The sequence below is a fragment of the Ammodytes marinus genome (assembly GCF_949987685.1).
Source record: "Ammodytes marinus genome assembly, chromosome: 5".
Classification (NCBI taxonomy): Eukaryota; Metazoa; Chordata; class Actinopteri; order Uranoscopiformes; family Ammodytidae; genus Ammodytes; species Ammodytes marinus.
In genome coordinates, this window is record NC_137234.1 from 16,339,001 (window position 1) to 16,354,482 (window position 15,482).

At 41.6% G+C, this 15,482-nt stretch overlaps 1 protein-coding gene across 1 annotated transcript; it reads right to left on the bottom strand.

The window, feature by feature from the left end:
* Nucleotides 1–754: 754 nt before the first annotated feature.
* rgma (repulsive guidance molecule BMP co-receptor a) lies at nt 755–15,051 on the bottom strand. Its single transcript, XM_080027993.1, has 4 exons — nt 14,548–15,051; nt 10,477–10,592; nt 8,071–8,588; nt 755–3,779 (listed from the first exon to the last, which is right to left on the bottom strand). The coding sequence occupies exons 1-4, from the start codon at nt 14,559–14,561 to the stop codon at nt 3,078–3,080; spliced, it is 1,350 nt and encodes a 449-aa protein (XP_079884119.1). The 5' UTR covers nt 14,562–15,051; the 3' UTR covers nt 755–3,077.
* Nucleotides 15,052–15,482: the final 431 nt, after the last annotated feature.

Sequence of the window (15,482 nt, forward strand, 5' to 3'; positions counted from 1 at the left end):
ATTCATAAGTTAAATGATATGCTCAGACTTGAGCTGAACTCCAGAATTTATTGAGAGCTCTAGAGGTCTACTTTAGTGGAGGGAAGTGAACAGAAGAGACAGCAGCTAAACTTACATATTTTTGGAAATTGAAAAATGAAAAGTGTCTGTTCCGACACTTGCTTTAAAAAAGGCAATGACGAGATGGATTTAACGTGAATATGTTCACATTTGCTGGATCTATATTCATAAAGTTCAATAATTAACATTAACTGAGCTGTGAAATACATGTAAACTAGTTTTTAGATGTTTGTCTCAAAAACATTCATAAGGTCAACTTATTCATTTAATATATACTAGACTTGAATGATTCAATTTACTGAAGCATAAATAATTCTGATACCATGTCTTAATCATGACACCACCTTTGGAGGTTCGCTATTGGCTGATCAGTGCTTGAGGGAGGACATTGTAGTAAGACATGCTTCAAGTCTTCATTTTATTACAAGTCTGTACTAAAAAATGACACCTAAAAACTAGGTTTGTTAAGAGTACCTTCCATTATCTTTATACAAATCTTTTAGGTTTGAAGTTGACTTGTTAGTCAAAGTTTAGTTTCAAATCTTGATATTTCTTGGAACAAACATCTGCTAACACTGTGTCTTTGCAGCAGGGGGCAGTCAAACACTGCAAATTGTTGTGAGAAAACTGATGTTCATTTTACAAAAAGCAACACAAATGAGACTAGAGGGGACTTCATCAACAAGACATTTTCTTTTATTCAATAAATAATTTACATTATAAACAGCTGGCGTGTGGCACAACATTTGCTTAACATACAAACAGTTTGATCTTTCTGGCATTTCCCATTCAGCTATTTAAAAAAATAATGTTTTAACCAGTACAAGTCTTGACATTATTTTGAACAAAATAAGAGCTAAATGAAAAAGAAAACATAAAGTGCTTTAAACTCAAAAACATGAACACACCAGAACACGATCCTGATTTAATTTTTAATTTTTTACATTTGTTGATGTTTTATCTGCTCTATGACCAAATAAACAAGAAGTGATGACAGCATTCTATCACTTTCTCCACAAAAATGTACAAAGTAAACTGTATATATTGAAGATTTTGTTCTGCGGTGTTCACGTTTTTGCAAAATTCCCTTTTCAAACAAAGAAAATAAAAAGGTTCACATTCACCACAACATCTGATGTACAAAAACTGGAGTGTTAAATTCAAAACACAACTGGTAATGTACAAATTTAAAGTCAACATCTCACAAAACGTATGTACAATCTCACATTACACACGTAGAACCGTATATTGTTTAACTCACGATACAAATACACCTATTAACACAAAATTCAACATTACAATCATTTGTATAATTTTCTTTTCTTTTCTGTATGCGTTTTCAAACTGCACCAATACATATTCCAAATAGCAGTAGTTAGGGCCTGCCAAATACTTCAGTGTAAAGGATAAATGACCATAAAACTGTGCCCGGGCAGTAACTGTAAATACAGGGGACGACTAACACATTAGCAGATACTGCAGCTGAGATCCAAAGTTCAAATGGAAACCTGTCTTTATCTTGAAAAATCGAGAAAATTCTCTTTTATCGATGAAAAGCAATGGGTGAAGCTGAAACAGAAACATATGCTGCTTTTATAAAGTGTTAATTTCTCTACGTACAACACATTCCACCTGCAAAACACAAGTTATATACACTTAGGTGTTTGCCTCCTAATGTGAATGGTTTCAGACTTAAAATGAAAATGCAGTTGTTTGGGTGGAGGGGGGGGGGTGTTGGCACAGGGGCTTGTTCTTTGGCAATGACTGGAGCCATGAAATCACATCTACAGACATATGCTTATAATTTACGCACTAAGCCACAGTCAGTTCAGCACACTGCTAAGTCTATAGAACGCTAAATCGACTACAGTTGATGTCTTCACAGCTATCAGTATCTACAGCGCTGTAGGCAATGACTGGAGACTTGAAATGCTGCTGAGTTCAAAAAAAGAGGAGGTGTCGCAGTTTGATTGGTTGATCGAAATCCTGTAAACACTCAGGTGCCCTTTTTACCCGGGTTGTTCTTTTGCTTTCTCATTAGCTACATTCACATTACAGAACTAAAAATACAAAACACAGTCTGATCAAACATGGCAGCTCAAACAATTGAGGAGAACGTCTGTATGACACTGAAAAGGACGTGCAGATGAAAAGAGATTATTTTTATCAGGGATTTGCTACTTGGCTGATAAAGAGTTTAATTTGAAAAAAGACCTCAGAGCGCCTCGTCTTTTTCTATTTCTGAGATTTCTATTTCGGGTGCAACACAAAGACATGGGAAAAAGTTTTCTCCCACTGAAGGTTTGTTATCATATATCTAGGAACTCCTGCACCTACAAACACACGCAAATTAACCACAGACGATGAATTGTGCACACATATTGCACTAATGCAATCACGCACACACACACATTCTAACAATATGACCCATTAATCTCCACAGCAGACAACTGGAGACGCTGCTCTGACATCCTTTTGGCTGAGTGCTTCCTCCAAAAAGGCTCAGGCTTTTCCAAAAGCTGGAAACTAATCAAACATAGAGCTGCTTCTGGCCTTAGGTTAACAAAAGCCTCTGTCAGGTCCCTCTCGCTTCGCCACAGAGAGCTTCACTGGCTTGGCACCAATGAGGAGGTGGAACAGGGGGGAGGGAGGATCAGCAAACTCTTCTTTCTGCAAAAGATCATCTTGTCCGGCTTCCCACAGGCATGCAGCCCCCGTTGAGAATGTGGGATTTAATCCCAGGTGGATATCCTGAGTCTCGGGAGTAGCTGGGCTCTCTCACCGCTGCTCTCTTCAAAGAACCAGTCCCACCAAGCAGCTAACTACAGGCGATGATAGATGGGAGCCTGGTGAAGTCGCTGTGTCATCTGTCTGGACATGACAGTATAACTAAGAATGAGACACAGTGGCTTGAGATGACCCTACCAGAGCAGAGGAGAGGAACCCATGTATGACAGCGATGGTACTCTAACACTCACTGACAGATAACACCATGAGGATATACTGTTGTAAAGGGACTATAGATGAACTGTGCAACACTCAATCCACAGTAAGACCGCTAGAAGATGGAGGAAGACAAGCGAAAGGGAGTCTTTGCCCCTCTGTGCTGCTGTGTTGCTCATAAAAGCATCCTTCTCAAAGATGTGGTACCTCTTGCTGTTTGAGTGGAGCATTTTTACATCCTCAAAGGCGTAGTAGGCTGCCATGGTGAAGTTGATGTCCCCAGAGGAGAGCAGGTCAAACACGCAGGACTGAAAGTACAGGTCCTCCACGGGGAGCCGCTCTTTGCACTTGGCCTTGGCCGCCTGGTAGGTGAAGCCCTGTGTGCTGCTGCTGCTCCTGCCTGCGCCGTGGGCCTCCGTCGCCCGAGCCCTGAAGTTCCTGAAGTTGATGCGTTGGTTGGCAGGGCAACCGTGAAGACACAGGTACAAGTCCTGGTCGTCGCCTTCCTCCACAGAGTTCACCACTTCCTCCGGCATGCGCACGGCAAAGGTCAGGTAGCGGCCCACCTGCCGCACCACTATGGTTGTTCCAATATACCGGGCCTGGATCTCCACGTGCTGCCCCGGAACCTTCTCCACCACGCGCAGAGTGTTGGCCCCATGGCGGTCCCCTCCGTTCTTGGAGCCGTCTGCAAACGCGGCTGGCAGCTCGTCGGTCTCCGCGTGGTACATCTTCTGGTCCACACATTCTTGGAAATTCTTAAAGATGATTGTCAGCTGCAGGAAGGTGAAAAAGACGGGAGAGATCTTGTTAACAAACATTCCACATAAATGATCACGTGCCTTTGCCTTTAAGATTCCGTATGTTATTACTGGTCACATACAGAGAGTCCTTACACACTGCAGTAAATGCAAACGTCACATTAAAAAAAGGGAAGTGCTTCAATCTTTGCATTAAGAAGTTAACAAGTTTGTGCAATGTATGTCACTTACCCAACTATCCCACTAAAGTGTCACATTTCAGCACTGGCTCAACATGGGGGAGGCCAAGGTAAACGCCCTCAAAAAACACGAGTCCCGGCCATGTAAAATCAGGCCTCAGTTTGCAGACACAAAGACAAGCCATTCATAGTGCTGAGAAACCTGCCTGTGAACCCCCAGAACTATGCTCCAGGGAGTGGCGTTGTGCCAGGACAGAGCGATATGCTCCGCAGCTAATTAAGTGAGACTGGTCAGGACGCTGCAAGCTTGGTTTCATCAGGACGCCAATGAGCCATTGTCAGAGAGCAGCGATAGCAGGACAGCCCGGGGACAGAGGGGGCAGTCTACAGAATACTCTATTAGTTTGACAATTCATCTGTTGCACCAGTTCTGCTTCAATTCTCCCCTACCCTCGGCTAACATTTCCCACCTACATTAACTTCTGTTTTTATCTCGGTTCATTTCTTAAGCTTTTAATGGAAACTAACAGAAAGAAAAATGTAATCTTTTCTCTGTAATCCCTCCATCAAAATGAAGATGGAAATAACCAGAGCAGTTTTATTTGCTCTAGCGAGAACAGTGTACCAAACACAGAGCCCAGCTAATGCAGAATATTTTACCAAAGGGGCTTTGTTTGCACAGGTGGCATTGGCCGCTGCCTTGTTTTCCCTTTGTCCAGAATCAAGATCTTAAAAGAAGCTGTCTCATTTGCTTCCAAGAACAGCAATATACAAATGTCATTACTTTAAAAGCTAAAAAGCCTACATGCATAATAGAGTGTCATTAAGAAACCTTGATTGCAGAAAATTATACTTTGTAGAATTGTGTGATTAAGTGCAAATATATCCTATACTTCAGTCTAAATACTTCAGTTATATACTATGCAAAGTTGCTAAGGCCTACAATCATCACTGTTTAAACCATGCCAACTTAAAGGGTATTTGCTAACAAAAAATACCCCTATTTCTTTGTTTTTGAACCTCAAATCCTACTTAAAGCCATTAAGGGACGGCCAACCAAGAAACCAATCTACCAACAAAAAAAGTAATGAACAATGCACCGCTGAAAATATCTCACAACGTAGAAAAAATAACTACAGTTTCTCCTTAAATGTGCTCAGTAAGGAAAACACTCTAAGTAGGCCACACATCAGCCCTAGCTGTCTACGGTGAAAAGTGAAAATGGAGGCTTGTGTTAACATTTTACCAGCGCTGCTGTTATAATACTAACATATCATTTATAAAGCTTATCAAGAAGTGAGTTGGGTTTGGTTATTATTAGTGCTGTCAAACGATTAAAATATTTAATCGCGATTAATCGCATTAATGTCATAGTTAAAGCTGCAGTTGAGAGTTTCAGCCGTTGGGATCCCAACGGCTGTTTTCCCAACGCTCTACCTGCTGTAGTTCCTCCCTCCGAACGACAGCTATGCGCGTTCATGTGAATTCAGTTACATTGACAGGAGACAAACACCATGTCCGATTCCGAGGTGATTAAACATTAGTAATGATAACTACATACGTACATATTGAGCATCTACATTTTAATCACAGACATACCATGTATGTTAGCTTAAAATCATTGTAAGTGTGCTGGTAGGCCTAACAAAAGTAGCTGTAACAGCCAGGCAAGATAGCAAACTAATTGTAACAGAGCGGAGAGGTGTGTGTGTATCCCCTACTATCTATGCTACTGCTCTGACCGCAGCTGGGAGGGGCTGCTCGGGGCTGCTGCGCGAGGAGCGGGCTGCGTGTCAGTGCTCCCGCTGCTCGTTGAGAAGAGGTGATACTTGCTTTGGCGAAAAAAGTCACCAATAACACCAGAAAAAAAAGCTAGATTTGTCGCTTGTCGCTGTTTTGAAAAGAAAAGTCGCCAGGGGGGCTGAAAAGTCACTAAATATAGCAACAACATCGCTTTGAGTTGGCAATACTGAGCACAGGACGAAGGCTATATAGGGCCAGCGGACGTCCTGCTGCTAGCGGCAGGCAGCCTAGGGGCAGAGGAAGGGGACGAGGTCGCGGTCGGAGAGGTCTTGATGTGATAGGGCAAGAAGACATGGCCGGTGTACTTTTTTTCGAGCTCTCTCCGTCTCCCTTTCAGCAGTTAACTTTTCAACATTCGTCTTTCCTCGTTTTTTTGCTGTCTTAGCGGTGTTAGTTGTTGGTATCCTGGGAATGGTAAATTGAGGGTTCGTTTGTGAAGACATTGCTACTCGCTGTCCGCCGTAGTAGCCTAGTACCAAACAGTAGGCTAGTGTCAGACTGCTAGGGTCGTGAACGCTCACGCAACTGACGCATCAACGTCGTTGCCAAGGTCCCACAGCCAATAAGAACGGAGAATCTGACCTCGCTCTGATTGGTCAAAATTAACATGAGCGGTGGCAATTTTGGGGGGCAGCACACAGAGGCAGGGGGGAGCAAAGTGATAAAAAAATATTTTCAGACCACTTCACCTACATATAGCTGAATGGCTATTATGACAGTAAAAAAACTCTCAACAGCTTTAAATCGCGATTAATCGCAACTTTTTATCTATTCTAGCCTAAATGTCCCTTGATTTCTTTTTGTCCCATTATTTTTTCTCATTGTAATGCTCTTTTCACACCCATTCTCTACACCCTTGTAATTCAGTGTATTTCTTCTAAAATATCATAATTTCCAATTCAGTGCAAATAGACAACAATGTAGATCCCCCCCACCCCTAGAACAGCATACAAACATAATTGGAACTTCCTTTTTTATTTAAAAACCAAACCATATAACAACATAGGCTACAGCCTATATAAAACAAATTAGTATTAATGTGGTTGCTGCCTAAATGTTTTGGGAGTCGTTCATCCACGACTTATTTCAGACTGTTTGTGGAGTGGACACACCATACACTTAAGTGCTGGTGGTTGGTTGGTATGCCGCTGCTGCAGCCGAGGCTTAAGTCACCCTTGATAGCGAAAATTTAAGTGAAAATGAATGACTGGCGGCTGCCACTGACGTTCATGGAGGTTATGGTGGGGGCGCAGGGTTATAATGAAAAGCTTTCTTTTCTGTTCTTTTTCCGCGTAGTCCCCGAGTCACACACGGAAGACTAGTGAAGGTCGCGTTGCTGAGCTAGGAAGTGCTAGCTTCCGGTTTCTGCTTAAAAATAAAAGTCAAAATTGACTTGACGTTTAGCCGTTTTGCCGGTTAAATGATTTTAATGTGAAGTTACGCTGTAGGACATGTTCCGGTTGACTTAACAGTAACTTAATGGCGAGCCATATGAATAGTTTGTGGTGTTTCAGTTGTTCTAACATTACTAGTTGATAAACAACAGCATGTGAAAAAAACCACAACGTTTGCTAGGCCATGACGAGCGTTAATCGCGTGATAAAAAAATGTACGCCGTTAAAATGGGTTTGCGTTAACGCCGTTAATAACGCGTTAAACTGACAGCACTAGTTATTATGGAACTCATTCAAACACTAACCAGAGCCTACAGTTTGACAGAAGAGCAGCCTCCACTGCAGCTCTCACCATCGAGCCACATGAAAGACTCAAATATGAACAGCAAGATTTTCTGACGCAGCACTGACATTTATGGGCCCCCCCAATACTGGCAGAAAAATGTTGTGAGAACTAAATTCACCAAATAGTGATAATGTAACATCAATGCAGCAGAGGGCAGCGATTATCTTATTTATGAATACGTTTTTCTGCTATTTCTAAGAGAATACTTTGTTTTTTATGTCAAACAAACCAATAAACCAAACATATATTTAAAATGATACAAAAGAGAAAAAAAACATCACATTTGAGAAGTTGGAAGCTGGCGATGTTTGGAATTTTGCTTCCTAAATGACTTAAATGATGAACTGCTTGTCACAATTGTTGCAGAATAATTTTTCTGCATACACAATTAGGAAAACAGAAATTTTGTATGTGCACTTTTGTAATCACCCTCTAAATTGTTCAATTCATATTTCAAGCAAACATGTCTAATTGCCTTGATAGGACCTTTCACATGTAAGAAGCTCTTTTATAAATAGAGTTATATTGTTGTCAGTAGACCATATTGGCATGCATACAGGAGATGATCAGAAACAATCCCCCACCTTGCTCGTGGCGGTGGCCAAAGAACCCGGCACCACAGGAGTGTTGGTCACCTGGACAGACAGGTATTTGTTGTGGATGAGCGGCCAGGCTCCCTCCACCTTACACGTCTGGAAGTCGTCGCCAAAGGTTCGCAGGTGCGGGTCTCCGAAGAAGCCGCAGTGGGTGTAGTTGGGTGGCGCGGTGTTGCGTATCAGACTGCGCTCGTAGTGGCACACCTCCGGGCCATCCGAGCGTTCCTGGCTGTCGGGCAGGAGCGGTGGGGGCGGGGGAGGGAGTGGGGTGCGGGCGCGTGGTTGGGATGTGGGCCCCTCCTTGGAGCAGTTGTGTTGGCTCATTAGATCCTCTATGCCATGCTGGGCAGAGTGGTACGCCAAGTCGCCCCTGCAGGTACGCGCTGTGCGACGTACACAGCCGTTGTACGCCCGCAGCGCTGTGCAAAACTCCTCCTCAGGTCCAGAGCTCGAGGTAGAGGCCCAGAATTCAGAGTTACACTTGAGGATCTTGCACTGCAGACTCACTGTCAAATGAAAGTAACAAGATACAGTTTGAACAAAAGAAGCAAACCAGAGGCCACCACGGTGTCATGTAGAAAGTAAGAAGTTAAAACTATATTTACACTTTAAATGTTACTGATTTACAACATATTAATAATCATGAGTTTCCAACTCATCATACAGTTGATGCAATCTCATGTCTGACTAATGCCCACACAAGCCAAATGTAGTTGTTCTTCTCTTGCATACTATACATCAAATCATATGCATTATAATAATAACAAAGCCGTTATTCTTTTCTTTAGCCGCATACTTGGTTTTGTTAGCATCTGGTCCAAATTTGAAACCATTCCAATGCCAGAGAAAACGAAAGAGAGAGAGAGAGCACGCCATTCTATGTTGCTGGTTGCTGTGTTTTGTTTAAGCACTACGTAAAATGACAAACAACATTTATGTTTCTTCAAATGTATAAATTACAGCATGAGCAATGTTTTAGTAAACAAAACCTGGAGGAAGAATGAAAGAAAGAAACCCTCAGGTCAAGATTACGTTGCTGTTTATTGTAGAGAGGTTCTCTTTCACACCCAATGGCCTTTTTGCTTTACGTACAATGTAATAATGCCATTTGGGATCCTAATCTTCGTCTTTGATGATAATAAAACGCTGCTTGGCCGTAGATTGTTGTCTCCAGCTGACACAAATGTACTTCAAACATTTCCCAGGATGCCCTGTTGCAACACCGTGTTTGACTGGTATTACCTGGACTACTAAAGCATTTAGAATAGGATGTGAGAAGTTTCATCCAGTGTATCGAGAGGGAAGGTGGGTCGACAATTTGAAGTCACACTCAAAACAATATTCCTTCTTAAAACCTTCCTCGCAGCCCTCTCCTACCCCCCACTATACCTACTCCATTTACCACCCATTTGATAGATGGCAATAAACTAACCTTGATCTCAACTATCAGTGCATTATCACTTTGTTGTTTGACGGCAAGTTGGAAAACCGATAAGGATCTGGCAAAGGTGCAAGATAAACTGAAAGAGGTGGTGTCCCAGCAAAAAAAGTGACCTACTTATGTCATCCTGATGCAAAAATGTGGGTTTATTATATAATATTACTGGAGCTCCTGAAAAATTGCTTTTAACCTGGGCACTTTTTCATTTCACCAGGGGGCATTAAAACCAACATCTCACCAACATAACCTCTACATAAACATGTTTCTCTAACCTTTCAAGAGACAGTGATTTATAAAACCTCAAAATCCAGCTCAATATCAAACTTCAGGGTTGGAATAAAAAGCTACTTTCAAGGGGAGGTTATGTGAAATACTGATGCATACTACCCCCATCCTCCAAACAAAACAAGGGGTTGAGGAGCTGCAGGAGCTCCAGTTGAGCCCTCTTACATTGTTTGCTCTTTCTTTTATAAAATGAAAGTAAAAAATAAAATTAGGTCTACGCTGCACTTCAATGGTTTGTTCACTTTAAGCCGAATATTTTCCAAACCTTTTCCACAAGTCTCGTCTTTATATAAGCACGTCGCCGTAATTCTCTTAATATAGCCAATAGAGTTAAATGCCATTTTAACTGATTTGCTATGGCGAATTGAAATTATTTTGATGTGTTAAACTTTTAGCGTACTAGCAATAAACTGCATTACTAAAAGTTGTAAAGAGTAAATTGACTTCATTTAATATATTTCGTGTAAAAAAATAGCGACCAAACCTAACAACTTTGCTCAACCAAGGTGAAAAATAAGTTATTAAATGCTTAACTTAGGCTTCTACGTTATGTTACTCTGAACTTAACGTTTAGTTATATGTAGCTTGAATCAGTGTAAAATGTGGCAGTGGGTCGCTGTTGTTAAACTTGTAAAGCAAGATGAAAAACAAAAAAAGTATTGTCTTACCGGAGGGGAAAAGTGAGAGAAACACGGCGAGGACTCTGCACACGTCAAGCGCCGAGGGTCTTCCTCTTTCCCCCATAACCATCCATCCAGCTCGGGGTCGCACTTCACTCCTCTCCCTGCTCAAACCGGATTAAGGAAGGAGAGGAGAAGAGTTAAGAACCGCCGAGAATTCTCGTTGAGAAAACATACAAAAAAGTCCATAAAAGAGGTCTGAAGTGAGTCCGTCTTCGCATTACTATATCAGGTAAGAAGTGTTTTTTTTTTCGTGTGTGTGTGCGTGTGTTTGGGAGTTCACCCAGAGAGCTAGCTAGCTACCGCTCAGTGCGGGACAAACAGCTTCGAGGAGCCCGGTCCGGCAATGTCTCTTTCTTTAACGGAGTGTCGACGAAGGTGCAGCCTCCATGCTCTGAGGGCCCCGCGGACACAGCGAGCCAATCATGGCTGACTTTTCCTGCCCGTAAACCCCCCTTCTCTCCCTCCCAAGTTTCAAATTACATCTCAATGTGCAGACTTGTTCGACAACGACCCAAGTCCTTGCAACCCACCCCCCACGGTGCTAGTCCACAATAAAGGAAAAGGTTTGATTAAACTGCTAAGCTAATATATCAATAGGCCTAGTAGTACTGTGACATTCCTTCGCAGAACATGTGTGTACAGGAGGTTAAACGACGGAGGAAAACAACCAACTATGTATGCAGACAGCATGTTTATTCCCAGGCAACTGTAAGTAGGCCTACATCTGTGTTCCCCCTTCATATCAACACTCAACTCCATGTTTAAACCTCCTATGTGGCCTACATCATCCAAAATGGTGGCTACAATCCAAGTTAAACTCTTACTCTTAAACCCCACACAGACTCACTAGTGGTGGGTCAATCAGTGCGAAATCATAAACTGCAACCAAACTTTATATGTTAGTGGAGACCCCACAGTTTCTAAATATATGCTACCACATTTTTCAGACTGAATGTTGGATATAGCCTAGGCCTACATGTTGACAAAATCATGCACAAGACGTAAACATTCCTATTTGGTGTAAAGACTCTTGTGTTTGAATATTTCACTCAGTGCAAACATCACATAGCCAATACAGAATAAGGCTGCAAATAACTTGTGTTTTTATCTGCTCATTATTCTCTTGGTGACATATTAACACTGCCTGTCAGGCTCCCCAAAGCCAAATCTGACATAAACAAATTGGTTGTTTTATCCAACTAACGTTCTAAAACCCTAATATTTTGATATTTTCGTTATTGCTCAAAAATTGCCTTAAATAGTTGGCAATTAGTTTTCTTTTTGATTAACAAATGTATTAAGCACCTCATATTTCAGCTCTATATGATTATCTGGATTTGAAAGACTTATAAGGGATGTTAAACTCCAAAACATAACCTAACCTATCAAATCAAACTGAATACCACAGGTTGGTAGTACCAAAGAAAGCAGAATCAGTATTTTTTATTTTTTACATAGGGTGTAATATGCCTGTTATCATATCGACTTACCCTCAGGTTGTTAATGACCAAAATTCCCAGAGAAGAAAAATCCAAGGAACATGAACTACATGTTCTCAACAATACAGCACTCGGAGGAAATATTTAAACCAGATAGTTTAAACCACCAAACAGTGGTAGCTAATCAAAGTCTAAACAAAAAGTATGTGTGTGTCACTCATTCACATTAGATAATGAGCACAAGGAGTGCTTTGACTGTTGATTCACTTTCCTAAAAGTAATTTTTATACATCAGTAGAATTCAGGACTTTTATGTCAGTTTAAATCATTTGAATACATTTTAACTAGTTATATGTCAGATGATCAGGCGGTGGTGAATCCCCTCTCCTAAATAATACCATCTCCTCTGAATATCTCTCACTTGTTATTGACAGTGACACATTATTGGTGTCTTTTGCTGCCATTTAGCTGTGTACTGTAGGTTGTGGCTAATGTGTACAGTTTTTTTCCACGTTGCAGTGAGCACCTCTATGATTGCTGTCCGTTCCCCTTGTGGATGATGGATACGTTTCTTGTACAAAGAGGACTGAGCCTACATGTTTTCAACAAGGGTGGCCCTGTGCAGACTGATATCCAGCTCCAAAAGCACCAGGCACTCACATCTGAAATGAATGAGTGCAGCTGAAAGGCATAAGCTGCCTGCTGATAGGTTTTGATGAATTGTGGGACATTTTGGGCTTTTTAGCGGTGAAACCATGGAAGCAGACTCAGGAATGAAATCCACTGTCCAATAACAGTATACGATGCAGATGTCTTTGAGTGGTGTGAATGATCACGTGTTAGTTGACTGTTTAGAATCCCTGCACCTGTATCAGAAATATAGATGGTGCAGATTGTACATTTGAGATTTTCACCTGTTGCAGCTTTGTTGCAACATTTATATCAAGATGTTAATATGCCATGTTCTGACAAGGTCTGCCCTTGCTCATATAATTAATTAGTCAATCAATTAGCTGTTAATCTCTCTGGATTGCCTGAATCTCAAACTGATTCTAGTTTTTGAATTGTCTTTTTTATGAACAATAAGCTAATAGTCTTTTATCATTAAAGGCAAATCGCATTTCTGGCATCACAGTAGTCAAAAGTATTTGGCTTCGATCTTAATAATAGATGTATGGAAGCATTTTTTCTGCAAAGTGATGCATGATACTCGAGAAAGGAATTATTTTTATTAGAGGGCTCTAATTAGCGTGGATTAGTTGATTAATAAATCAGACAATCACAGAAAAAGATTTTGATGAATATAATGGTCTCTTGTGAGCAGACATGACCAAATGTTCTCCAGTTCCATCTTCTCAGATGCGATAGGATTGACTGTTTGGGGCTGTTTGTTGGACAAGAGAAGCAGTTTGATGGAATGTCAAATTGTAATGTAAATGAATCAATAGGAGAAATAATCATTAGCAGAAGCCCTGATTCTAATCACATAAGCTAATTTGATCAGTTTGACTACACCACCAATCAAAATGAGGTTTAAACCTCTTCTCCCCCAATAGCCTATATCTCTCTTTTCAACTGTTTTGGCTTTTAGGGATAATAGTTGATGTGTTAAATTAATTGAATAAATAGGCTATGGGTACTTATAATCATATCACAGGTAGTGCAATGACAAAAGCACCCACAATTAGGAAATAAGCTTTATCTCCTAATTATCAGTGACCTCACCCCAGGCAGATAATTTGCTGCGTGTGCTGTGACAGGTTAAGGTGACATAATATAGGCCTACAGAGGAAACATCTCCATAAATCCAGTCTAGGGAGCATACGATCCAATCGTGTTTTTATGACATGCTGCTTTAAATCTCTGATATCACCTGTCTCCTGTAAGTCTTCGGCTACTCAATGGTCTCACGTAAGTGATCTGTTGAGCTGTTACACCTCATTTTGTGTTCTATTGCGCGCACTATAGCCTACATTTTTCCGTCTCTTCTTCTCGTCACGAGACTGATCGTCTTTTCCAACAGATGGCGCTTGTCATGAGTTCTGATGGGCAAACCTCAAATCATGACACAAACGCACATGGCATTACGAGGACAACCAAACCCTTTATTAAATGTGAGATTAACGGACAGCTCGCTTATTGGACTAATTGCAGCTGAGCTGTCATGCAATTAGGATTTAAAGAGGCGAAAAAGCTGCCTTGTTGAAGAAGAGCATCCTTAATGTAGGCCTATTACATGTCAGGTATAAATGTAGGCCTATTACATGTCAGGTATAAGTATAGCCTCAGTGGTAGATACACGCTGACAATATGACAAATCAATTGGCTATTAAAAAAAGTGAGGAGCACAAGTTAACTGAATACCGTTTTTATGATCAGTTGCATTTAGGATGCACATATAGCGTGACACCAGCAAATTAATCAAGTTGTTAATATTGCCGAATCCGGCTCCTCTAAATCACTGCACATGCATGGCTGATAAAATAGACATATCATGGGATCTTGTAGTTTGGAGGCGCATCGTGCGACACGACCCCCGGCGTAAAATAGGACGCAGATCATATTGGTTAAAATTCAGACAATAATTAGTCTCCCAAACTCTAGCTGACAAACCAACCTTGGCGACTGCATGGGCTCTCCGCGACTCTGGAGTCCTGCAGGAACCCGGAGGACAGCGAACAGGAGCGAGAGGAGGCAACGAAAAAGATTCTTCCCCCAAATAAAATTAAACAGAAGAAGTCCTCCGGTGTGTCACAGTAATCCCAAATCAAACGCACTGAGTGGTTTTCTGAGTGTAAAATCCACCGATCCGTACCTACATGGTTTTCGCCGATCTGCCTCTCAGTGGAATCAAAGTGCCTTTTCGTTTTGAGTTGGGATTCATTTTAACACAGCCACTTCTCACACCCGGGAGAGATAGTGAGGGGGGTGCGCTCAGATCTCTTCAGCCATGCTAAACTCATCTAATACGATCAGTCGATCGGAAAAAGCGACATTATCATAGATTAAGTCCTGTAATTGCCCTCATCGTGTGCGTTGAATCCAGATGTATGGTCGAGAAATCAGCAGTAGGGCAACGCTCTGCCGCTGCTGCTGCTCTGTACGGCCCGATATGTCTGGATGTTGTGAAATGGCTAGTTAGAAAGTGTGAGAGAGACAATGATCGGCTCTGCGTGACGCCGGGAGCCCCCAAATCTCAGCTCAGAACCCCCTCCAACTTCTCACTTCTCTCACGTAGGCTATTATTGCGCAGGAATCTTCATGATTAGGTGGCAGCTGCTGCACTGGAAAAAAACCTGTCGAAATCGAGTTGTGCAGTGTTATTTTCTGTTTAAGCTACGGACAACTAAACCCATTGTCAAAATGTCATTCTCTTTGGTCGTTAGTCGGCTATGTGCCCTGTTGTCTGCCTCATTTCAGAGTATGCAGCATTTGGACCCAGGTTTGTGCACCCTTAACCGAAAAAATAGTTTAAAAAAACTGTAGTGTGCTGCTGCACGTCTCCATATTGCTGTATTAATTTGTGACACGTTGAATCCTTGCAAAATAGCC

Excerpts from the sequence above, each read along its gene's own strand:
- rgma (XM_080027993.1), bottom strand. Across the intron at positions 8,589-10,476 it reads TCTCTCACTTTTCCCCTCCG|TGAGTCTGCAGTGCAAGATC; the intron begins GTAAGACAATAC and ends TTCATTTGACAG. Across the intron at positions 3,780-8,070 it reads TGGCCACCGCCACGAGCAAG|CTGACAATCATCTTTAAGAA; the intron begins GTGGGGGATTGT and ends ACCTTCCTGCAG.